This window comes from Apus apus, chromosome 3, assembly GCF_020740795.1.
Source record: "Apus apus isolate bApuApu2 chromosome 3, bApuApu2.pri.cur, whole genome shotgun sequence".
Classification (NCBI taxonomy): Eukaryota; Metazoa; Chordata; class Aves; order Apodiformes; family Apodidae; genus Apus; species Apus apus.
The window spans coordinates 18,604,760-18,630,669 of NC_067284.1; the positions used below are offsets into that span (position 1 = coordinate 18,604,760).

The 25,910-nt window shown below is 42.4% G+C and overlaps 2 protein-coding genes across 3 annotated transcripts in view; one reads left to right on the top strand and one right to left on the bottom strand.

The window, feature by feature from the left end:
* The first annotated feature begins 372 nt into the window (after positions 1-372).
* On the top strand, positions 373-18,892 carry B3GAT2 (beta-1,3-glucuronyltransferase 2). The gene is made up of 4 exons (XM_051613496.1): positions 373-912; positions 11,918-12,062; positions 18,094-18,242; positions 18,321-18,892. The coding sequence occupies exons 1-4, from the start codon at positions 373-375 to the stop codon at positions 18,405-18,407; spliced, it is 921 nt and encodes a 306-aa protein (XP_051469456.1). The 3' UTR covers positions 18,408-18,892.
* SMAP1 (small ArfGAP 1) overlaps positions 18,893-25,910 on the bottom strand; it is an 87,908-nt gene continuing 80,890 nt past the window's right edge. For both annotated transcript variants that reach the window (XM_051613495.1, XM_051613494.1), the window contains 3 exons: positions 23,192-23,360; positions 22,229-22,557; positions 18,893-19,862 (listed from right to left, as the gene is read on the bottom strand). In XM_051613495.1, the coding sequence (XP_051469455.1) occupies positions 19,728-19,862; positions 22,229-22,557; positions 23,192-23,360 (633 nt within the window). In that variant the 3' untranslated portion in view covers positions 18,893-19,727. The remainder of the gene's footprint in view (positions 19,863-22,228; positions 22,558-23,191; positions 23,361-25,910) is intronic.

Here is a 25,910-nt window from a genome sequence, read left to right on the forward strand (position 1 = left end):
CGCCTCCCGCCCGCCCCCGCGCACGGCCAGAGCCGCCCGGGGAAGCGGAGGAGAAGGAGCGTCTCCCCAGAGCCCCCCGCTGAGCCCCGGCCACGACGGCGCGGCGCCCCCCGGCCCGGCGATGCTGCGGGTGAAGGAGGAAGGGCGGCCGCTCGCGGAATAGAGACGGGAGCGGGGCCGGGCACCTGCCCCGCAGGGCACCCCGACCCGACCCGCCCCGCCGGCGGCTCCCCGCGCCTGCGGGAGGGAACGCCGCGCTCCCCGGCCGCCCCGCCGCGCCAGCCCCTCGGTCCCGCCGCGCCATGCGCTGAGCTCCGCCGCCGCGCCCGTCCATGGGGCGGCGCTGAGGGGCGGGACGGCGCCGGGGGCAGGATGAAGTCCCTGCTCTTCAGCCGCTTTCTCCTGCTGCTGCCCTGGGTGCTCATCGTCATCATCGTGCTGGACATCGACAGCAGCCGGGCGCCGCTGCCCGCCCTGGCCCCTCGCGGCGGGGCCGGGGGTCCCCGGCCGGCGGCGGAGCGGGCTCCCGCCCCACGGCGGCCCGAGGCGGCGCTGCCCACCATCTATGCCATCACGCCCACCTACAGCCGCCCGGTGCAGAAGGCCGAGCTGACCCGCCTGGCCAACACCTTCCGGCAGGTGTCGCGGCTCCACTGGATCCTGGTGGAGGACGCGGCAGCGCGCAGCGAGCTGGTGAGCCGCTTCGTGGCGGGCGCCGGGCTGCCCTGCACGCACCTCCACGTCCCCACGCCGCGCCGCTACAAGCGGCCGGGGCTGCCCCGCGCCACCGAGCAGCGCAACGCCGGCCTGGCCTGGCTGCGGCAGCGGCACCAGCACCTGCCGCCCCCCCAGCCCGGCGTGCTCTTCTTCGCCGACGACGACAACACTTACAGCCTGGAGCTCTTCCAGGAGGTGCGTGCGGGGAGGGGGGCGTGGGCGCGGCCGCGACCCTCTGCTGCCGGCCTCCCGGCGGGCGCCCGCCGCTGCCCGCCTCTCCTCGCCCACCTCGGGCGGGCGCTTCGCCTCCCCTCGGGCACCTGCCGCTTCCCGCCTCTCCTCGCTTTCCCTCCGGCGCCGGCCTCACGCCTCCTCAAGCGCCCTGCGTCCGCAGCTTCTTCTCTCTCCTCCCCTCAGGCAGCTGCCTCTTCCCGCCGTGCCTCCCCGCAGCTGCCGGCGCTTCCCGCCTCTCCTCGCCCCCTCAGGCCTCCGCCCGGCCCCCCTCGCTGCCCGGGGCCGTTCCCCGTCCCCGCTCGGTGTCCCTCGCCCGGAACCCGGGCACGGAGGGGTCCAGCCCCGGCACCTCGCAGCGCCCGTCCCTCGCCCGCGCTCCCGCCGCTGCCTGCGTGTGACCACCCCGTTCTCTTGGTTTTAACAGTTTCTTGTGCCTCCCTCCCCCCCCAACTTGTTACGGCTGTGGTCTCGTTTTGCTGCCGAGCGAGGCAAGTTTAAGGTTTATAGGATTTATAGTTTAAGGTTTATAGGAAACACAGGTTTTCCTATGTTGGTGTTAAAACTGGGATGAAGAGGGCTCTTTGATGCTCCGCTTCTCAGGCTGCGTCCTTCTCCCCGCAGGGCAAACTCGCCTCAAGAGTCGCAGTCCTGCAGAGTTGGTTTTTTTTCTTGGCGCGAATGAATTAATCCAGAGCCGGCTCCTTCGCCTGGAGTTGGCCAGTCTTTTTGAAGCCTTTTGCTCTTAAAAGCAGCAAATCATTTGTGTCGTGACTAAACACCCTTTCAGGAGTTTCTTTTGTGAAGGGACCTGTTTTGTCTTTCTTGCAGCCCCTTGGTGAAGGGCTTTGCTGCTTTCCGGTGGGAATTGGCAGGCGCTTGGGAGAGAGTTTCTGGATTCCTGGCAGGAAGGAGGGGTGTTTCAGCGTTGTGCATCCGTATCCTGCACTTTGGAAGCGTTGTTCTTCCTCAGATGCCTTACAGTCAGTAGGTTAAAATTAACGTGGTACACAAAAATAAGAAGCACATGGGATTCCCTAGAGCAAGTTATTTCATAGATGCTTGTGTTCGTTTGTGTTTCGATTGGCAATGCTTCCCTTTCCATTTCCAGTGTGTGGGCAGGTGCAGGGTGCCCATTCAGCTGGGGTGCCCTACTTCCATTGCCTGTTTGGCATTCAGCATCGAAGCTGCTAATTTGAAGACCTTTGCCTGGAGGCTAAACCTTTGTTGTAATTGATTTTCTTAAAATCTCCTGGCTGTGATTAGCGCATTATAATGCAGAGTAATTCTACCTACCAATCTTTGATGTGATGGGAGGATTCACCTCTGCTCTGGGATATAAAACTAATCTGATTCAATATTAGGGAGTCCATACATTGATACAGAAAATGCCACAATGAGTAGTGTGGGGAAGGAAGATATTTGGAGACTTACCTCTTTTGTTATTGTTAGTAAAACTTTAGGGACAAGCTAAAGAAACAGTATTGGTAGGCATATCACAGCTACTGAAAAGGGGTCGAGTCAGGTTTATTCTTTTATCCTTTATTTTTCTTCTAGTTGCTGTGAATGGTGAAACAAAAGGGTAGAAATTACCTTTCTAATCAGCTAGGAAATGCAGGAAAGCAAGAGGATAAATCTGTCTGGAGGATTAACCTTGAAAATTGCGAGCACAACTTGCAATCTGTGTTTTCTTTTGCTAACAAGAATGGTGATTTCCAGCATGCAGAGACTAAGTCCTAAGACTTCCCTTTCACCAGGGTTCAGCTGCTGGGCAAGAGGTGTTTATTCTGAGCCTGGTGTTTGCAGGCAAACATGTACACAAATGAGTTTCCTCTGTGAAGTGTGGTGGTTGTTACAGGAGTGGAGAAAGAGCTTTTGCTTCAGTTATCACTGCAAGTTCCCATGCCTCTTTTCTGGGGTCACTAATAAGATGTATGTAAGGTCTCTGGGATGCTACTGGTAGTGACATGGGGAGTGCCTTGTTGCCTTGGCAAAATTAACGGGATGTGCTTTGCCAAAGGGATGTGCCTTTACAACAAATGTGAGGTTGTGTTTGGAGAGAGCCAGCAGTTGTCTTTTCAGTCAAGAGAGGTTTGGTTTTTTTCAGTTTGTTACTCTGCCAGGAACAATCCTCCAGACCTGCAGTTTCAAAATCCCAAAGAAGGTCTGCTAAATTGTAGTATAGTGGGGACAGAAGATCTGAATTCTGTTCCTTCTACCATCCTGTGCTAGCTGGGTGACCTTCAGTATGTCACTGGTGCAGTTCCACGGACATGTGGGTCCCAAACTGCCAGCAGCAGTGTCTGCTAGCATCTGCCCACCAGCAGATGTGTGCATTTGCTGGCTTATGAAATGAAGCCACAGAATAGTCTTGGTTGGAGGGGCTCTTTAAAGGTCATCTAGTCCAACCCCTGTGGAGTGAGCAGGGACATGTTCAACCAGATCAGGTTGGTCAGAGCCTTGTTCAACATAATCTTCAATTTTTCTGGAAATGGGTTACCTACCACCTCTCTGGGCAACCTGTTCCACTCTTTTACCACTCTCATTGTGAAGAATTTCTTCCTTATATCGAGTCTAAATCTACCCTCTCTTAGCTTAAAACCATTATCCCATTTCCTATCACTACAGATCCTTCTAAAAAGTTTGTTCCCATCTTCCTTGTAAGCCCCCTTTAAGTATTGGGAGGCTGCTATAAGGTCTCCATGGAGTCTTTTCTCCAGGCTGAACAATCCCAGCTGTCTGGGAACGGGAGGTGCTCCAGCCCTCTGATTGTTTTTGTGGCCCTTCTTTGGACCTTCTCCAACAGCTTAATGTCCTTCCTGTGCTGAGGACTCCAGAGTTGGATGCAGTACTGCTGGTGGGGTCTCACAAGATCAGAGGAGATGGGGTTGGAGTTGGAGTTGGTTTTCTAGGCTGCAAGTGCTCATTTCCAGCTCATGTCTAGCTTCTCATCCACCAAGACCCCTAAGTCCTCCTCAGGGCTGCTCTCAATCCCTTCAACCCCAATCTGTATTGATACCAGGGCTTGTCCTGACACAGGTGCAGGACCTTGCACTTGGCCATGTTGAACTTAATGAGGTTTACATGGGCCAAGTTCTTGAGCTTGTCCAGGTCCCTCTGGACGGCATCCTGTCCCTCATGCATGTCAGCTGCACTGCTTGGCTTGGTGTCATCTGCAAACAGTAGGTGTGCTGTGTAATAGCTTTCTTCTGAGTCAGTAACAGCAGTGAGGGGTGGGTGGTAGTGCTAGTTAGGACTGTAAAACCAACATGAGAGAAGCATTAGCATTAGGGATGTGTTCAGAGGTCAAAAAAGCGTTGCTACAGAGGAGAAGGCATGCTAGCAAGCTGCACGTCAGTGCAGGATTATGTTCAAGGTAGCTACTTTGCTGTGGGTTTCCCTGGTGTCCTTAAAGAAGACTGAGCCTTTTTAACAAAGCAAAAGGCTTTACTGCGAGCGGAGGCATATAAACCATGAGGGCAGGGTCAAAAGGGAGTGTGCTTTGACATGAGATGCTTTGGGATACTTCTGAGAGCTTTTGATGGGGAGGTTCTGATCTCTGTCCAGGAGTACTTCTGTCTGGAACTACTAGGAATGAGTACCTTATATTTGATATGGCTTGAGCTGACCTGAAGAAAATGTTTCATGGAAATCAGGAAAAAAAAAGACAAACCAACCCAGTTTACAGTAGTGTTTTGCTGGAAAATGTCACCATCTGTAGCTAATCTGGAATCTTCTGGTGCTGTTCATAGTTGTCTCTTTTCCAAAAATGTATTATGGCATGTGAGTGTATAGCTTAGTTTTTGACTGGCAAAACAAAGTCCTCGAAGTCAAACTGGTCAGTCTGAGCAGGTTTAGTTGTCACTTCAGAATAAGGTGGAGAGCTTGGTTTGTCTTTCTACTGCTACAGTGTATACTGCATTGGTTCAGCTGGGTGTTATATTAGGAAAGGCTCAGCTTACCTGGAAAGGCTTTGTGGGAAGGACCAATTGGTTCAGTGATTGTGAAATTCTTTAGAGTACTAAGTGGGGCTGTAGCAGTGGTGAAGAAATATTTCCAGTAGTGAAGGTGTGGTCTTTAAGTAATTCCCAGCTCTTTCCACTTGAGAGTATAATGGTGGTCAGATGAAAAATCATGCTTTTACTTTAATACTGGTGGTTCTGGCATATTGTGTTTTGTCATTTATTATTTTGGGATTCAGACCTCAAAAGATAATTAGATTTTCTGCTCAGATTTGTTTACCTGGAGGTATCCATCTGCATCTGTCCATTAAAAAAAACACACCTCAAAGCAGTATCCTTTCTGAAAGTATCTTTTATCAGTTGAACATCAGCCTGTGTTCATAACAAAGCCATTGAGAGGCCTGAAATTCCAGCTACTGTATTTTATAGGCTTTAGAGGTGTTTCTACATGAATCATCATAACTATTTTTTATTATAGTCTATTCTTTTTGGAGTGACTCTGTTACAGTTTCTGATACATTTGTGCTTCATCTTATTCCTGAATGCAGGTTATTGCATTATTGTGACTGATGCCTAGCAACTGCCAATTTCATATTTTTAGACTTCCAGAAAGAAAACCATAGATAAATCTGGCATTCCACTTTCATAGAGATATTTTAAAAACAAGATTAGCCTAAGTACTGGAAAATGAAGATAGACATAGCTAAGTTCCACTTCCCTTAACTCTTCACATGCAGACTTCCCTGAACCCTCTGAGGGTGAGGGATGAGCTGCTTAAGGAATACAAAGAACAGGAATAAAGGCCTTCAACGTTTGTGAGAAAGTGAGATTGCCGCCTTCAGAAATGCATTGATCTTTAAAGATTCCTGTCTGGGTTGTATGTGGATCCATGCTATAAAGTGTGATCTGAATACAACCTTGCAGAAAATAAATCACAGCACTAATTGTCATTTCAAAGGAAAAAACTCCAAAACTCTTATTTAATACAGTAGCAGGTAGACACCTTACCTACTGAACTGGGGACCAGAATTCAATTTGCTGTAGCTGTGGCCTGCACAAGAGTGTCCTGACTATGATTGTAGAGCTGAAGATGGAAAGGAGGTAGGAGGAAAGAGAGCTCAACCCCTTCTCCTGAAGTTAAGGTGGTCTTTACAGGTAACGCAAGATACATGGAGCAAGAGAGAAGGTAAGAATCTGATCAGTGAAGAGGACAGTCCAGCTGGATCATTCTTTGCAGGAGTAACTTATGCATCAGATTAAAGAAAAATTCCCTGATATTTTGAAGCTATTGCTTTTGTAATGGTCTAAATTGCCCAGGTAGGATCATCCTCAAATCAGCCAGATGGAAACAAAGATTCATGAAGAGCAGAGGGAAAATAGGGGACATTTTGTCTTGGCTAATGGATGTGACCTCACTGAAGGTTAGGGCTGTCCAACTCTGGGCATTTTCACGGCAACACTGCAGAGCAGGGGGCAAGTTGTGTGAATGATTCAGACTGAAAACGTTTTCTTTTCCTCTGCCCTTCACTCTCCCAAAAGGTATGTAGGCAGCAGATACTGTAATGGCTGTTAACAGTTTATAGCCTGAAAAAGGAAATAGTTCTTATTAAATAGAGAACAGAAATACTTGCGTGACATTGCTTGTCACGCAGGCTTCAGTTTTCCCATCATCTTTATAAAATGTGTGGGAGAAACTCAAAAAAGACATTACAGAGGTGAATATTTAGTATTTATTCCAGCTTTGACTAGGGAAGGGTTAGCACACTTTCAATAACTTTCACATAGCTGTCTTAATCTTTATACACTGTATTAAGTTAACTTCTGTGTATTTTTAATGGATTTATTTATGCAAAAGTTTTAGAAGTAGTATAAGTGAATCTGTTTATCTTTGAAAACATGGAGATCTTTTATTGTATCTCTTGGAGTTGGCTGGAAAAATGAAATTTTTGCTCTGTTCTTGAAAATAACATTCAGTAGTCTAGACAGAATTAAATATTAGCTGGCTGTCATTAGATATTTTCTGTATAATAAAAAATATCTAAATATGAGTTAGCAGTGCATTAAATACCTTTCTAGTATGTAAATTATTTAAGAATACATGACAGATTTTAAATGCACACTGACATTCCCCTGGCATGGAGACATTTAATACCTATGCTAAAGAAGTTCGTTTAGAAAAGACTGGTAGAGTAGCAATGAAACAGCTGAAAAATTAGAGGCAACAATGACAAAAAAAAGCTACTTGAAACAGATTTATCTAAGTGAGGGACTCTGGGCTACAAAGTGTCAATCACTTGTCTATTTCTGTGCTTTGGCATCAGGTTTTTTGTTTTTACCTGTGAAACTGATGCTCTTTCTATAATATTAGTATGAATGATCAGCAGCTTTTCAGAGGTACCATGAGCTCAAACTAGTAGAATAACAGAAAGAAAGATGAGAAGAAGAATTAATAAGAGGAAGGGCAAAAAAAGAGACATGAATGGCAAATGTTTTGGAAGTCTTCCCAATCCAGGGAAATAGGCTTCTAACGACTTGAGTTAAATTTAGTAGTTTTCTGTAGGGAAGCAATATTGACATTTGTGCCCAAGGATGCTGGCATAATTTAGAAGCATTAATCATACATCCAATTTGTAAAATATTGCTTGAGAAAATGGGGGATTAATATATCCTCCCTCTGCAGTGTAGATTGGGTATGAATCTAGCAGAGGAGGTTTAAGGCAGATGTTTGGAAAAAAGCTTTCTAATAGTGAGAATGGTGGAGTACTCAACCAGATCACTTGTGAGACTTGTTAAGCAGGCTAGAGCAGTAACTGACAGGGTTTTTTAATTTATAGACCCTTCCCAGAAGTTTTTACATGGAGACATACATTTTACTGTCAAGTTTTCTGAAAACTATCTTGCTTTTGGATGTTACTATCTGCTAGGCATCACAGTCCCTGAAGCAGAACAACCAGCAGCACAGATCTTCTATGACTCAGTACCTCCTTTGAAGTAGTGGTAAGTAGGGGCAGAGGATCCATGTAATGCTCAAGTAAACAGGCATAGCTTCACTGCAGCTGAGCTGTCCTTCTGGCTTGGAGTGTGGTCACGTAAAAATCTGTTGAAGCAAAATTTGGCTTTAAATGCCTTGTGAGTAATGCAGGATGCCTGTCTGAGAACTGATAGGGAACCTGGTTGTGCTTGTGCTTTAACCTGTAACATTTTCCCCTGTGGAAGTGGTGTAGTCAAGGAGCTCTAGATATCTTGTCTTTAGTAATAATAAATCAGAATTTTGCATAGAAATCTGCTTGAGTCTCACTGGAATGGGGGGTGGAGGAGGTGGAGAGAGAGCCTGGATGGTAACCTGTAGCCTGAGCAGTACACAGGAGTTGAAATGAGAGAGAACTGGAGGAGGAAAAAAGCATACCATGTGAGGCAGCCAGGTTTGTGTTTGCTGAGAGCTTGTAATCCCAAGTAGAAATGCATCAACATCATGCTGCAAAAACACTAGGATGGTTGTTCCAGCCTGGAAGCCTTTTCACTGCAGGAAGTATGGCCATGTTTCCCTCTGTCATCTGCCTTCAATCCCCTTGGGGTTTTATATTTTGTTATTGGCTTGGTATCTTCCCTATCCATCAGTCGGGTGCATCTCATTAAGCTGCTTTTCTTGATTGACTAATGAGATGCTATTTTTGGCAGTGCTTTTATCATTATCTCTTTCATTACTTGGCTACATTTTCTGCATTTTCACTTGTTAAGCTTTAGTGCTTCCTCTGTTGCTCTTGTGTTTACTGTTGTATGCCCATCACCTCACTGGGATTTCTTCGGTCAGTCGTTAACTCCTCTGTCCTGTTGTTTCCTTGCCCACTCCTTCCCAGTTGTGACTCCCCTGCTTCATTTGGATTTGTTCTATCATCCTTTTCTCATCTTCCCCCATCCAGTACATCGCTCTCCTCCTGTGCCCAAGATCCCTTTTGAAATAATCAAAAACTCACTGGAGCACAGAAGTATTTCGAGAGGGAGATTCATCCTACCTTCAGATAGCTGATTAAGCCAGGCAAGGTGAACCCCACCAGTTGGTTCCTATTGCTGTTCATTAACTACAGAAATCTAACTAGGATAGACCAGATGCCTAACTTACAGAGAGTTAAGTGTAAGTAAGATGAATAACACTCATGTAAGCTACTAGGATTTAAAATGCTGAGTATTAAGACAGCATGTGCTACTGGACATTAAAAGTACTGAGAGAAGAGTAATTTGGAAAGCTGTTTGTAAATTAGAGGATTTTGGCAGTTGTTTAACCCAGTGGGATAAAGCTATTTAGAATTAACATGTTTTTGAATCCCGTTTATGAGTCTCAATAACTAGCAGCATCAAATTTCAGATGCAAGCTGGCCTTTTAATCCCAAGTGATAGCTTTCTCCCCATCATTCATAAATGCAGCCTTAATGTATCAGTATGTTAAATGCAGTAATGCTGTTCTCAGACAATTAGAAGAAATATTCATACATTCATCTGCCTGGCACATCCCAAGGTTGTAAGATAAATACTGGTTTACATGTACTCTCTGTTTGTTCTTAAAAGGATTGCAGTATTATTGACACTTGCTTAGTTTATTCTCAAAAAATGTAACCTGTGAGAATAAATAAATAACCCAAGGACAAAATAAAGAACTCTGTAAAGGGTTACTTATTTCTGATGTGTGAGGGCTGTACTGACTCAACTCATAGACACTGAGATGGACCCAACACTGTAATAATTGAACGTCTTGGGTAGTTTCATTCTGGTTTGATGAGATCAGTACAGTACTTTTCATTGACAAGTTTGTCCTACCTACTGTCCTGTCTTTACTGTAGGTACAGGCAGTTGGCACAGGGTTGCTAAAATGCTGTCAATCAGAGCACTGGTAATTTGTTCAGGTATCCATACCCTCCAGAAGATATTAATGGCAGCACAAAAAGGTGAGCGGCTCTGTTCATTCTGTGGTTAATACTGGTGTAGCACAGTAGGATGTACGTGGCTTGGTTGTGCTCTTGGAAATCTATTGGAAACCTGCCTTTGTAGACAAGTCCAACAGGATGATGCCCTGTGTGCTGGTCTGATGTGCTTGGATGTTAATATAAAGACGCTTAGAAAAATTTGTGAAAGGGATGTGTCATTAAAACCAGAGCTAAAAGACCTTCCTGAGAAGGTTTGACAGATTTCCATATCCAAATAGTTAATTGCTAACTCTGCGTTTTCTAAATGGAGGTGTGAGAGAGATTGGAAAAATAATCTTAAGCAGGAAGAACAGTTACAAACACGTTTAATAGTAACCTTTAGAGATGTCCATGGCAGTCTCTCACTCAAAATCAGTCAATGGTTTGTATAGAACCCTTATCAAGATAGATCATTATATTGCCAATTGTACACAGACCATGTTCTTACCCAGTATGAGCTGCTGCTGCTGCTGAGTGGAATCGTCTGACTCGCTGCTGCAGTTCTTAGGGTGGAAGTAAGAAATTTTTGCTAAACTTAAAGAATTGGAGGGATGGAAGGTGCATGCCTCTCTTCTGTGTGTACACACACATTTGTGGATTTTAAAATATGTTTTTAATGGCTTCCCTATGTGAAAGTTATCCTAAGAATCTGCTAGTGCTTCTAGCTTAGAAATGTGAACCAGAGTGACGTGACGTCTTTGTTTTTTCTGGTGCGTCTCCTGGGAGTCTAGATGATATGCATGATGGATCTTTCACCTTGCCAGAATTAGAGGGAAGTGTTTAATATTTAACCAAGGTTGTCTTTTACTTGAACATCCATCTATGGAGGACTGCAGTTAAAATACGTAAAACTGTTTGGTTTTGCTAGGAGGAGTGCTTGGAAGGAGAAAGGGATAACCTTTCCCTCAGGAATAGGCCTCAGCTATGCTAAAGACAAAGGGTTGTTTTAAAAAATTATCAGATTAAGCCAGGCTTACACTGAAATAGTTTAATACTTGCATAAATAGGACCATATTTAAGTACAGTAGTTAAAACAATGGCTTTTGCATTGGTGTGGTGAAATTGTGCAAGTTGCTGTGTCTGTGCACTCATCTTCTCAAGTTCTCACACCAGACTGTCAGTGATTTTTCCCATGGGGAGCAGGACATCAGGTTTGTGTCATGTTATCTCTTGTTTCCTGCGGTAAACTTCTGTTTACTCCTGTTTACTAACCAGTGAACTGAATTCCATTCATGCCCACTTTTTGCTAAATAAGGAGTAATTTTTTAGTATCTGTAGATCCCTCTAGGTTAGATGAGGATTGCATTTCCAGAAGTACATTTCGTTACATTTACATTAGTGGGGAAAACTCCTGTTACTGATACACAAACCAGAAGCAGCATCCTGCCCAACCTGCTTTCTGTCCTTCTCAGAAACTTAGTAGAGATTTTTGAGAGAGAATGTAGAAGCTAGAAGGCTTAGCCCAAACTTAATCATTTTCTGTGAGCCTTGAATAGATCTGAGCTGCATCTGTTGTACAAAAGTGGTAGTGGAAGAGTTGTGTATTGCAATTTCCTGTACTCAAGTGTATTTGCTACCAGTCTCAAACTAATTGTACTTGTCTCAAATGTGTATTTGTTAATAATTATTATAATATCCTCTCTCGCTGGGCTTGTACAGATTGTAAGCAGTCTATAGAAATAAACCTACTGCAACAGTGCTACAGTCTTGGAGATAAAAAAGATCCAGTACACCTTTGAAAGCCAAACAAACAAGAAAACAAATACTGTTTTTTCATGGCTTTAAAATTTTTTGTTCCAAAAAAATAATACGAATAGGGTATTTTCAGTAGGATTGTGGTGTCTACAGGGTAGAGAGCCGGTGATTTCACAGAAAATGAGTGGGCAGATGCAGCTTTCAGATGCTTACTCTGCTGGGCTGAAATCTGCAAGCTAGAATTGCTGTTAAATACCTAGTCTCTGTGATTAATGTGTAGGCTTTCCACTAAGAGTTACCAAAAAAGCCTGCTGGGAAACGTACGTGCAGTGACGCCGTGCCTGCCTCTTGCAGATGCGCACAACCCGCAAGGTGTCCGTGTGGCCCGTGGGGCTGGTGGGAGGACGACGCTACGAGCGCCCGGTGGTGGAGAACGGCAAAGTGGTTGGCTGGTACACTGGCTGGAGAGCTGACAGGCCCTTTGCTATTGACATGGCAGGTAAGTACCACATTTCACGTGTGAATGTTTCTCGTAACTGTTCTGCTGGTTTTTTATGAGTTGGACAGGAACGTAAGCAGTTTTTTAAGCTCCTGCAGTGCAGCTGCTGTGCATAGCACTTCAGCACTAAGTGTCCTGGAAGTCTTAGCTTGCACACCTCATCTCATTAAGTTGCTCTTTGCTGATATCTGAACTTACTCTCACTTTTTTAATTTTATGGGGCAACTTGGCTTTTATGTTGTACGGATTGTTTGTCTGAAACAAGTTAATTAATCCATCCAATTAATTTTTTCAAGGAGATCCTGTCTTTAATTGTGTCATCAGTCTCTACCAGGCAGTTTGTGATGCTACAGGCTTGGGGAAGTTTGGCTTGAAAGCTGCCATGTGGAAAAGGACCTGGGGGTGCTGGTTGACAGCCAGCTGAATATGAGCCAGCAGTGTGCCCAGGTGACCGAGAAGGCCATCAGCATCCTGGCTTGCATCAGGAATAGTGTGGCCAGCAGGAGCAGGGAAGTGATTGTCCCCCTGTACTTGGCACCAGTGGGGCCACACCTGAAGTGCAGTGTTCAGTTTTGGGCTGCACTGCTACACGAAGGAGATTTTGGTGCTGGAATGAGTCCAGAGAAGGACAGCCAAGTGGTTGGATGGTCTGGAGAGCAAGTCTTAAAAAGGAGCAGCTGAGGGAAATGGGGTTGTATAGTCTGGAGAAAAGGAGTCTGAGGGGGAGAGCTGATTGCTTCCTGCAGCTACCTGCAGGAGGTTGTAGTGAAGTGGGGCCTGGTCTCTTCCCAGGTAACAAGCAATAGAACAAGAGGAAATGGCCTCAAGCTCTGCTGGGGAGGTTTAGATTGAATATTAGGAAAAATTTCTTCATTGAAAGGGTTGTCAAGCACTGGCACAGTATGCCTAGGCAAGTGGTGGAGTCACCACCCCTGGTACTATTTAAAAGCTGTGTAGATGTGGTGCTTAGGGACATGGTTTAGTGGTGGACTTGGCAGTGCTGGGATTACAGTTGGACTTGATGATCTTAAAAGGTCTTTTCCAACCAAAACTATTCTATAAATGTACACTTTTCTTAGATCTCATGTTGTAAAATGCTACTTTATAATGAAATTATTCATTTTTTTTATTGGTTATTTGAAATGGCTGTGATAATTGTAGATAGATATAGTTTGAAACACTGGACTTAGGGGAAAAATCACTGACAGCTAGAGCTTAGTAGATGAAGGCAGAAAAGCTTCAAAATGGATCTAATCAACCTTCTACTGTGAGGTTGGCACAGCATAAAGCTCTGTTTTGCTGCTAGTCCAACAATATTTTGTACATATTCACAACTGCTACATGAATCACCACTGTGCAGAGGTCAGATTTCTGATGCAGCAACAGTTGGTTTCCCAGCAAATGATACATTTGCACTTAAGCGTGGTCTGTGTTCAGGAAAGAGCGGGAAAGGGAGAAGTAGAGAAATGAGGGCAAGAACAAGGTAAAAATAGCCACCCATTTTCTTTTTTTCTGAAACCCTTATGTTTTGTGAGTGGGAAAAGGACAGTGCTTTCTCATCTTGAGTATTTTTATATGAATTGAAATGTTTGATGAAAAATAAGTACAGTCTAATCGGTTAAAAAGAGTAATAGGAGAACTAACAGTTGTTAACACCTCAGAGATAGAAACACCAACAGGTGATATTTTTTCTGTACTGTGGAAGCATTTCAAGTTAATATTATCATCTAGCATGAGAATAAATATTTTAGCATCCAAGTAGACGGATTACTCGGGAAAACTAGGTACGTCAATTGCTCCACTGTGTAGCGTGTTGAGGACTGTGGTATATGGTACAGGTAAGTATATGGATACTATGTTGTAGAAGTGGTTACTTAAGGGCATTATAAGGGTGATTGCATGGTTCATCATTCATTAGCAGCAGGCAGAAAGCCATTACACAACATTGGCCAAGGGATGCTAACCCAGATATGAAGACATGGATGGAAAGTTCACAAGTCATTGTTTACACTTTGCAGTTGTTGGCTGAAGCACTGGCATGAGGCAAAAGCAGCTCCATTAGGAATGTAATCAGCTCCTACTTGGATCAAAGCCATGGAAGGGAGGGTTATAGAGGCAAAGACAGGCACTGAGAGTATAGGAAGTGATTGCAGATCCTCAAACAAGGAGCTGCTTTGTGAGAGAACTTTTATTAGTCTTCAAAAATAACTGAAAAAGTAAATTACATTTTTAATTTCAGCAATGAGAGAAATGGATGCTGTGTAGGCTGGTAAAAATACTGTTAAGTCAAAGAAAACAGGTCTGTTCTCTACTTAGCATTTCAGGAGCTGCTTCCTTCGGTCATAGGGATCTATGCCTGTGAATCACTGGGGCAGATTTTGGACTTGTGATCCAGAGCTCATCCAGTGCCCTAAGTCCCTCTGCTAGGGCCTGAGTAACCTTTTTGTTTGTTTGTTTTAATTTTGCCATAATATGAGGTCTTTAGTACATCTCATCTTTTTTATGGTTCTCTGAGAAAAACACTAGTCTGGTGACACTGCAAAACATGGCAGTGTCACACTGTCAAAAACATATTTTGCCTCATTCTGAAAGAGCCACTGCTGGGATCCAGAACCTCAAAAGATTTTGAGTGGCTGTGGCAGACACCAAAATCAAAAACCCCCAAGACCACCTCTCCATCTAAGGGTAACAACTGTTTCAAATGTTGCTGAGTTTCAAATAGAGAGCCTCTTTCATAGTAAATTAACTGGCAGCAGATGCCTTTGGTATGATTTATAAAGACTCCTGGTTGAGCCCCTGTGCCGTATTGCAACCCAAGCCTATATGTCATGGGGAGAAGCTGTTTGTAAGATGTGGAGCCCAAACTGTGGCACTTTCAGTAATCCAAAGGCAGCACCTTGAACTGTAAGGAAACGGGTGTATCTCTTTCAACATCAGCTCTGAGCATTAGCATTTATACACTCTGGAAATGATAAACACTCTCAGTTTCTAGCTTGCCTTCAGCTACTATCCTGTCTAGAGCCTTCAGCAAGCAAAGGCATTAATCACAGCAACAAAATCTTTAAAGACCATCTCAGTCTAACCGGATGAAGAAAAATGGTTCTGCCTTTTCACAGAATCCATTGATCTAACAAGTCAAGGTGGGAATTAACCGAAACAGCTTCCGTATAAAGAAGCATGAATGTAATCTTTGCCATGTCTCCCAGGTATCTTCTGCTCCAACAAATTAATTCTTATCTAGGTGACTCTACAGCCAATTAGATTTCATTGACAGCCTTGCATTAAAAAAACCCCAACAAAACAAGAAACCCCCTTCAGCTATGAAATTGTCACATGGCATTTCAATCTATATAACCTTGTAGGAATAATGGTTAAGAAAATAATTATATGTGTGTAGCACTGTTCAGTTATGCTATGCTGGGGTCAGTAATCCCAGATTAAACCCCTCTTGGGGACAGAATTAAAAATAAGTTTATTTTCATCTATTACCACAGGATCATTAGTGAGAGAAATAACTAGTGCCAGTCTGGTCAAAACCTGAGCTATCTCCTTTCTTTTTGATGCCAAAAATCATCCATCTATGATAACAAATCAACTGAAAGTTGTCACTAGAAAATGGTTTTTCCTCAAGTGCACCCAAAGTCTATCTACATAAATACAAAATGTCATACATGTAAAATTAAAGCAATTACAAAGCAGAGCTGAAGAGCTAGAGAGCCAGGAGATAAGTCATCTTGAATTGTTTTAGCTCTTCAAGCTGCTGCTTTATTGGGTTCTTTTAAGAAGCAAAGACAATGACCACTGGCCAAGGAAACAAACCTCAGTCCAGTCATTGCACAGTGGTCCATGTCCTTGCCATACACAACACTCAGTTTAGTAATTTGACTTCTATTAATGCCTGAAAACAAAAGGGACCTAGCATGGTGTTTTGCAGCAGCATGGCAAAAAGGACACCTGTGACACATCTGGAGACCTGTCCATAGGAGAAATCCATTCTCAGAACTGACTGCAGTTTTCTCAGCAGAGGAGCAAGCTTTGCAACAGAGAACCTGGGAGGATTGAACATGAATAAGTATGGGCTGTGGAGGCCAGGGAGCCAAGCTGGGACATGCCAAGATAAGCAGCAAAAAAAACGTGTTGCTTCTGCTTACAATGGATTCAGTCACCGCTCTAAAAGCTAGGACACTACAGTAATTTTGGTGTTTACTTCAATTCCTCCTTCATGGATGACCAGCTTAAAAAATTAATTTACATTGCTTATTCTGCAGCTCTCTCTTGCTGAGTGAACTGAAATGCTCAACCTTGGCTCTTCACAAGTGCTTGCACTTGGCTACAAACAGCACTCAGATGGAGCCCACCTTGTTCTCCTTCACAGCCAGGCTACAAGACAGATGAAGCAGTAAAGGCCTGTTGCCTGCTGAAGACAAACCTCTACCTAGGGGAAGAGGAGTCCAAACTACCAGTCCTTCCCTGGCACTGCTTCCCTAAACCCAGCAGCTGCAGCAGAGAACAGCTGGATCCCAGCATTGCTGCAGTCTGCAGAGCAGGAGCTGCAAAGCTTCATAGCACAGAGCAAGGACAGGTTACAGCCAGAGAGTCTCACACCTCCTGGAAGTTTCTCATTCCCTGAGTACTCTGCAAGTTGTGGACAAGTCCTTTCCATTTAGACACCTGTTCTTTAGCTTAGGCAGGATATAATGAATGAAGCTAATGATGCCTTCTTCAACTCTTGTCAGTGAATTGGAACCTCAGTTTACATTCAATTCTAGTCCTCATCTGCAGTACCCAAATATTTACTTTAAAAAACCCCTGAAAACCCCAAATCACACTTTCTGGTGTCTCCTGTGCTTTGCTACAAGCAAGAGCATGATAAAAGTGGTTTCAGTGTGCCTTTTTACATGTGATACAGTAATTGCTTCCTTATATTTTCCTCTTTGAAAGGCTCCTATAAAAGCCACAGGGACTTTCAAGGAAAATAAAGTAGCAAGATAATTCTAGTCAAAAGGAGACAGATCTATATTTCATTATAGAAAGTTATGATTCTTTAAAAATGAGAAAAATTTAATACTGGCTTTAGAATTAAACATTCTTGCTGTTTTGCAGAATAGATGTCGAAGCTGTTACTGCTGCTGTTACAAGGGACAGCTGGAACCACTCTGAACTGATGAAAAAGGATTTCTTTGGTAGGCTTGGCAATCAGACATAAGGAGTTACAAAAATTATTTTCCTTTACAAGTGCATCAGTCAGGTTTTGAGTCAGAGAAGCACACACGACTGAACCTTGCTGAATGAAAACTGGAGTTTTGTAAATAATGGCAAATTGGAGATTCCTGAGAGCTGCTTCAGAAAGGGCAAGTTTGTTCAAACCAGTGATTTCCCAGTTTGTCATCTCCTTTTGAGGGACCAAATATGTGTTATCAGAGAAATGCACTGCAGAGAGCCATGTGCACTGGTGAAGTCCTTCTAGTTGTGCTGTGCAGGCTGCCTTGCAGAACACCAATCATGAAAATGATTCACAAACCCACAAGAACTCCACAGTCTGCAAGGCAAAACACTAATATGGCTTGTCTCTCATCAACAATAGTGGCTAAAAATCTCTAAAGACCACAGTTACCTAAGTAACATATTGTAACTTTTTTTGACTCTCACCTTTAAACCTACAAGTGTTTGTACAGTATTCATATATTTTATTTTACTTAAAATTAGTTTTATTTCTTAATTAGAAGTGGAAATGAGGGATAGTCCAAGATCTTAGCAATTCTTGATTTTTCAGGCAAAAAGCATATATTCTGTACATGAAAGGGAAATAATTTATACATTTTGAAAACATAGTGCAATTGAAAAAAATCTGATTGCTCCCTCAGGGCACATGATGAGGAAGAAATACAGCCCTACAGAGTATTGTCTATCCATACAATCAAATTTGCACATTTAAAAAAAACCAAAAAAAACCATGGGAGATTTCTTGGCATAAGTGTAATTTGCACAAAACCTAAAGGTTTTTCTAACATTTTTCCCCCCTTTCTCCAAGGATTTGCTGTCAGTCTCCAAGTGATTCTGTCACATCCAAAAGCCGTGTTCAAGCGTCGTGGTTCTCAACCAGGAATGCAAGAATCTGATTTCCTGAAGCAGATAACAACAGTGGAGGAACTGGAACCAAAAGCCAACAACTGCACAAAGGTATTGATTTCTGCACTTACTAAAAAACTTTCGAATCACCTCTGTAGGTGACTGTATTAACACAAGTGTTTCTTATAGGTTCTTGTATGGCACACACGAACGGAAAAAGTAAACCTAGCTAATGAGCCAAAATACCACCTGGACACAGTCAATATTGAGGTATGATGTGGAGACAGTTACACAGGATGTTCAGTACAATGGATGTGTCAGAAAGGTCTCCTTCTGCATGAGACCTTTTAATAGTCATCTGATGGACTTCTGTGGAAGCAAAAGGAAGCTGTCAGATACTCTAATAAGCAAATCAAGTGGGTGTGCTTTGTTCTAGCTTGTTTGCATGCATTTCTGTACTCTCTTCTTAATAAACTGACACCTACCTTTGTTGTAAGGCTGTTTCCACATTGTAAAAACAATCAACAGAAACATGGCTGCAATGGAGTATTTTAAAAAATCATCATTTATGTATATACTTTTTGTATTTATCCAGCTTAATGGTGTGATTATAAACTGATTTTAAATCACAAACTGTTGATCTAAATATTTGCATAACTGGATCCTCCAAATGGAACATGTTTTCCTTCATTAAAAGTAGACTTCTTGAAGAAATAGTGGTCAAATAGGTCATACAATAATGAAATAAAAACTCACCATCATTTCTGGATTTATCCTTTTAATATAGGGAAATAACATTTTATCATTACGAGGCACCATAAAATGTAAACACAATCACTGTCATAAACCTGGATATCTCTGCAAGGAAAAATATATGTTGGCATTGAGTTACCTTGTGTAGATAGTTCTGAGCATTAATACTGTCTACGTGCCTCATGAGCCACACTGGATACCTAATAACAGGAAACTCAGATGGATCAAATGCTCATTTTTAAAAGAATAAACTATTGATTTGTAGAACTACAGTAACATCCAGGTTTATCTTTCGTTCAATAATCATATTCCCTGTTATGCACACCATAATAACATCACAGTGAAATGTATGATGAAACAAAATTTGTTTGATACACTAGAAAACATTGCTCAGTGATACATTTACATTCTATTTATATATGATTAAACATTTGTTCATACAGTACCTTCTACAGGATTACTGGGTAATTTGGGGGGGTTGGGGTTCATATTTTTGGATATTACTAACATGATAGCTACATCCCTTATATGCAAACATTTGATCTAGAATTCTGAGGGGAAAAATCAGTATGTCATTAAGCAGCTTCTTAAATAGATGGTCTATGAAATCGTATGTATTTTATGAAAATGCTGCCAATGATGTATAAATGTATTCTTGATCTGCTTTTCACTACATCAAATTTAAATCAATATAGACCACAACACGGTCAGTCAGTCATATTCTTCATCTGAACAGCTGGGGAAAAAGAAAAAGAATATGTACATGGAAGGAACAGCGAAAGTAAATGAATTTCAACAAGGAATGTTAGGTGGCTGTTCTGGGCGCGACCTCCATCGCAACTTTCATTTCCACAGTTGTGTGCTGAGAGTCTGACCAGAGGAGCTTCCAGTCCATCCTGCTGCTGTGCTGGGGGGCTGGCCAAAGCCCATCGTGTTGCTGGAACTGCTGAGGTTCATTCCAGCCATTTGCTGGTTCATCTGTGAAGCACACACATGAGCTTGGTTACTGCTGGAACACAACACGCTGCTGGCCAAAGAGCAGCCACACTGCCTGAACTAGCAACCCCGTTGAAGTACGTTTCCCTAAAAATAGGATTTGTTATTACATAAAAGCACTGCCTCAGTATAAGTTTCTCAGAATTTTCCAAGACAGCACCTTTTCTGTAAGCATTCAGTCACTGTTTCATGTCAGCTGCCTTGCTGGGCTTCCATGTCAAGCCTGTATAAATGCTGCACTAGGGAATTCATAAAGCATGTGACAATGGAGTCTGGTGTGTCTCAGCTGATAAGAGCTTGCTTTCCAAGCTTCAAACCTAACCAACAGAATTGTAGCAATTGTGATAAAGAAACACCAAAGCAAGTAATGCAGGCTTGTCTACAGTTGCAGCTCAAAATGTTTTTTGTTCCATCAGTATTTCTTTGGAGACCTCCAAATCTTGAACACACAAGTTTTTATAGAAATTGTGCATTTACGTGGCAATCAAGAAAGAGTAAGGCAGATGTGTAAACTTGAGTATTGATCTAAATCTAAACCTTCTTGCAAAAGAATCTACTCAAGATACCATAATTTATTAAAAGAAAGCAAAATAACTTGCATGAAATGGAAAACAACATCTAGTTAAAGGTGGGAAAGAGTTCAAAATTCAGCACATTCACTTCAGGGATGGTACAAAAGTATTTCTACTCTACAAATACTATCTAGTCACTAATTTTCAGTGCTCCATGTAAAAATGTTCTTTAGGTTACTCTCTCTGTCCTTCTGAAAAGTGGACACTTGGTGACAAGCCCTAAACCTAGCTGCATAGACAAAGTAAACTCATGTCCCCTCTCGTAAGCTTGAGAGCAGAAGAGCATTTGGAGCAACTACTGATCAGAACCCATGAACAGGGATGTTGGACAAGCAAGAGTAGATCCAAGTTAGAGACAGCATTAGGTAAAAATCAGAGTTCACGCAAATAGGAGCAAACATTACTGGCTTGCAAAATGAGACTGAAACACTGGTGAAAAAAATTGTGAAGTAAATTGTGAACTAGTATTTCAGAGTAAAATTCAGTAGTGTGTGTTTTCACATGTGCATCTCCAAAAACAATCTGTCATTGAATGTGGATATTTTTAAAAAGCTGATGAAAACCTAGTTCATCTCTTCTGGGGTAGAATTCTTAAGAAATAGACTATACGTACAAAGCATGCTATTCAGCTAAGTAAAACAAGCTCCCCCCCTCTTTCAACTGGTGCCAGGGATTAGACCGCAGTACCCCTACAAACTGTGGGATATCTGCACACTGATACCATCTGATGTGCAAGGGGTACAGAAACATGTTGAGAGCTTGTTCTGTGAGCAAATTTAATATATATTTGATAAGAAGCATGATTTTAATTTGAAAACTGATACAGGTCTTTTTAAAGTTAGATACCTAAAATAGGACTGTTAGCAGTAAATCCATGGATTTTTTTGGTTTTACATTTTGAAATTCTCACCTTTTAAAAGTTACTTTTCAAAGGAGAAGACAGCCTGTATTTTCAAACTGGGACTGTTTTATTTATGTAAGAAATGCTGCTTCACTTCATAAATACCCACACCACAGGACACAGCAGAACAGTAAAAAATAATATAGCAAAATCTAAATAAGTCACTGAGTTTCACTTCCTGAATTACTAGAGTAAGCAGCATGGAATTATTATATTGTTCTTATAATTTATACAACATGACAAAAAATAGTCACTATCATCTATACTGAACTCCAAGGGAATCATTTAGGTTTGTTCTGCTGCCCCCAAATAACCTCTCAAATACCTGATTTTAAGCTGTTTCACTGGGTAATGTACAACTGTAGTACCAAGTGTACAATAACACCTTTAAAGAACCTTTCAAACATGTCTAAGAAATTAAAAAAAAAAAAAAAAGCACAGAAATGCTAAGCGAATCACCTACAGGAGAATGTTAAGAGCACAAAGCACTGCACATTACGCTGAAATTCATCTCGAGGCCTGTAAATTAAAGTATTAATTGTTAATGGCTATCCTCAAACCAATTAAATTCTGCTTTTAGTTATGAGGCTGGGTTTACATTTCAGTATTTTGTAACTCCAGCTAATCTAGTTCAGATGCCTGGATGACAGTAGTTACTGAAGCAGAGAACTGAGTTTGGTCTACCTTGGCAAAATTTATTCTCTGCTTATGTATCAGTTATATTTTATTGAATTATTCACCATGTGCCTCTAAGCAGTTCATAGCCCAGCCATCTGTAACTTGGCTACACCACAGCTTTCCTCCCACAGCCAGTTTTGGTATCTGAAAGCAGCATCTCTCTAAAGCACTCTTGTCTGGGAACAGCAAATCTTTACCTGAGAGAGGTTCCACTGAGCCTGCTGGTTTTGTTGCAATCCATACTTATTTTGTGGCGTGACCATCTGTCCCACCATTCCACCTTGAGGTCCAACGACATTTTGAGGAAGTCCCATCACACCAGTTTGTGTAGCACCAGTAAATCCATTGGGCATTCCCATTCCTACCATCACACCTGTGCTCTGTCCCATGACTGGCACTGACTGTCCCATCATGTTTCCCATCATCCCAGTTGCTGCAGGCACAGGAACTCCCATGGCTGGAAAGCCTTGAAAATGAGTTGATGGTTGTGTGGTAAATGGCATAGAAGTTGATCCCATGAACATACCTGTACCAGAGAAGGGAAGATTTCAGCAAAAGTGTTTTGTGATTTTTCTCCCTCATCCCCATAAGGCAGAAGTGCACCAAAGTAATTTTAAAGGATAACTTTGACCACTTGTATGTCAGTGCTGTTAATTTAGGGTCTGGTAAAAGTAAACTGCTTAAAACCTCTTGAACGAAAGGGACTCACCACCAGAGGTTACCTGCCAAAAAGTCTGGCAGATCCCTGTGGTGAAGAAGAATCTGTGAATGGCTGTATTGGAGGTCTTTGTTTTCATACAAACACAGCTAGAACTCCAGACAGGACAGCTCTGTGCTGCTCCCGGCTGCTCGCACAGTGGAGACTCGGACCCAGAGGGATGAACTAGATGGCAGAAGCTGAATCCACAGATCTTTCAGTGAATTGTACACTTGGTAATTTGAACAGCTATAAATAAATTAAAATAACATACTGTTTTTTTCTTTAGCTTCTGTATTACATTTCAGTTATTTTTCTCAATTTTATAAATGGTAATAATAAAAATCTTCATTTGCATAGAGGTAGCAGGGTACCCAACCTTAGATTTGCACGTGTAGGAGATAACTGTCCTAGGTAAAGCTTTAAAATAGGATGTCATAGAAGCTTCTACAAAATTACTTACCCGGGGCATTTTGCTGCTGCATGGTTCCTGTGCCATACAGTGATAAGATGGAGTCTTTGGAGAGTTGTTTCTTTGCTGACTCTTCAGATTTTGTTGTTTGCTCAGTGAACAGATCAAGATCCCCGGATGCTGCAGACAAGGTGGCAGCAGCTGGTTTAGTGGAAGCGCTCTGAGAAATAAAGGTAGAGACAGACAACTGAATGAAACCAGCAAAAGATGTTACGTTTAATATTTACTGCACATCCTCACTCCTGAGCCAAACAAAACCCAGTTCATTTACATGAATTAATTTTAGGTAACTGAGGATTTTAAAAGATGTGGTTTGACAGAAGATGAAAAAGCAGTATATATGATGGGGAAAGAGGACCAGACCAGGCAGTGGTTACAAAACAAGGAAGACTGAATCCCTGACCAGCTCCAGGGCGTACACATACAGATTATTCATTCCTGTTGCTCCTACATTTTTCCTCAGTGAGCAGCATACATCATGTGCCGCAGTTAGATTATGAAAAATAATTAGGAAATCAATAAGGAGATTACAATTCACATCTCATTAATCCTCTCATAAACAAAACATATTAGAGAAGAGCTAAAATAAAAGATTAGGTGCTTTGGAATGTATTACTACAACCAAGATGAACACTAGTTTTGGAGAAAAGGCAAAAGTAAAATTTTGGTTCATCTACTTAAAAGTAATAATATTTTTAAAATACATTGTTTGCAATTGGCTTAGAGTTCTTTAAGCACATTTCATTTATGCACAAATGCATTTATCGAGTCGGCATAATTATCTAAAACTTACTGTACTCTACCACTGAAAAACTTACACACAGGCTTTCCAGCTTTTATTGCTACTGCACCAAAATGTTTTGTAAACAATCTACATTCGGGTGTCTTTCAGAGCTAATACAGTTCCATATGGCAGCTTGCATAGGTAACTAGGCAATACACTGCCTTCTTGTTGTATTGCTGAACACACACAACTCCTCCTGTTACAAATGGGAACTTTTAATGCAAATCTGTTGTATATGCACTGAAAAAGAGCCAGAATTGCAACGCATAATTAAATTATGGCCTTATTGTAGTCCAGCTAAATGATCCCCAGCTGCTCAGCATGCACCTGCCTAATCCCACAGCACATGCAACTTTACACTTTTTCCCACACAGAAGGAAAATCCTCCTTGTACAACCACCATGAACAGGCTGGATCTGCAACCAGGTCTGCCTGTTGACTACCATATGCCAAAGTTTATCAGACAAGAAGCCACCACAACATACAGAGATACACACCTCCAAACTTCTGCTTCTGCAGGCAGGCTGTTGACTAGGCCCTGAAAAGCCCACTGTGTTTACACTGGATTTGTACAGCACCGCAATACAAACCTTCAATGTGCAGCTTCAGAAACACACACCTGACTCCTAAGGTGCTAAAAGCTCTCAAATAAGGCAGTCCTGTCAATGAGGGAATGAATAACTACGAAATGCTTCTCTAAATTGGCCAGAAACCATTAAGCGCAGATTCCCATGGTTGATGGTGAAAAATCTCCAAACCTGCTGTGGAAAGGGAAAAGAAAAAGAACAAGAAAAGGGAACTCTCTGGGCAACTGAAAACCTGCATTTATACAACAGCTGATTTGGGCCAAGGTCAGGAGACCTTAGTAAGCCACGAAAGGCAGGGTGATGGCACTGCAAAGGGAAAGCAGACAGAACAAGACCAGGAATTCAAGTTTAACTCCTGTCACACCTCCCACCTCTCTGGCCAATGTACACTTCAACTATCAACTTCCTTACGTACATATTATAAAAGCCTCTCGCTTATTACTGACAAAAATTTCTGGTTGCAAAGCAAAATTAAAGGGTTGTTTGTTCTGTTTTTAATGGGCTGTAGAAAGCTCTCCATTTGAGACAACAAGTCCCATTATTGACTTACTCCATACTGACATAGTTCTCCTATCGTTGCATCTGGGTAAGACAGGCTCTGTCCAACAGCTGTGCTCAGATCAGAGAGACACAGAAGCAGACGAAGCAACAAGTTAACAGAGGCAGCTGCTGTGCTGCCTGCCCTGCAGTAAGGAAGTGTTTTGCTTTCCTCTAGCAGGGAGAAGAGCAGACATGTCTGGGTTTGTTGTTGCTTTTAAATAAATAACAGTGTCAGAGAAACTGTTCTTATCTGGGATGAACCAGTTTACAGTGTCTCCAGACCTATGAAATACTGTTACTTTAGGTGCTTTAGCAAAATAAAGCACATCACTACAGGTGTGCACAGAAGGATGAGCCGAATGCCTGGAGGACTGATCATCTATTACGTTTATGCCATGAGATAAACGTTCATTTAATGTCTCTTCACTCAGTTTGTTTTTGGAAGATTCTGACAGAAGCCAAAGCACTGAACAAGCACTCCCTGAAGGGTTCAGTGGCTAAAGAAATGGAAGGTAATGCAAAATACATGGCAAGAAAACAGCAGGTGACATTCAAGTAAAATCAAAAAACACTTGACATAATTTTTATGTATCTAACATTCTCACCCTATCCAAGATCTCTGTAAAAATGTCTGGCATACATATAATCGTTCTTTAAGAAAGAATACACATAGTGCTCTCAAACAGGCATTATACCAAAACTAAACACTCTTTGGGTGGTATGGGAATATTCAATAAGCAGTTTCACTATGTTAGTGTAGAAGTCATCTTCAATACACTTCAAGTTTAAACATAAATTA

Coding starts and splice junctions, on each gene's coding strand:
- B3GAT2 (XM_051613496.1), top strand. CDS start 373: ATGAAGTCCCTGCTCTTCAGCCGCTTTCTCCTGCTGCTGCCCTGGGTG. Junction 913..11,917: donor GCCTGGAGCTCTTCCAGGAG/GTGCGTGCGGGG, acceptor TGCCTCTTGCAG/ATGCGCACAACCCGCAAGGT. Junction 18,243..18,320: donor AAGCCAACAACTGCACAAAG/GTATTGATTTCT, acceptor TGTTTCTTATAG/GTTCTTGTATGGCACACACG.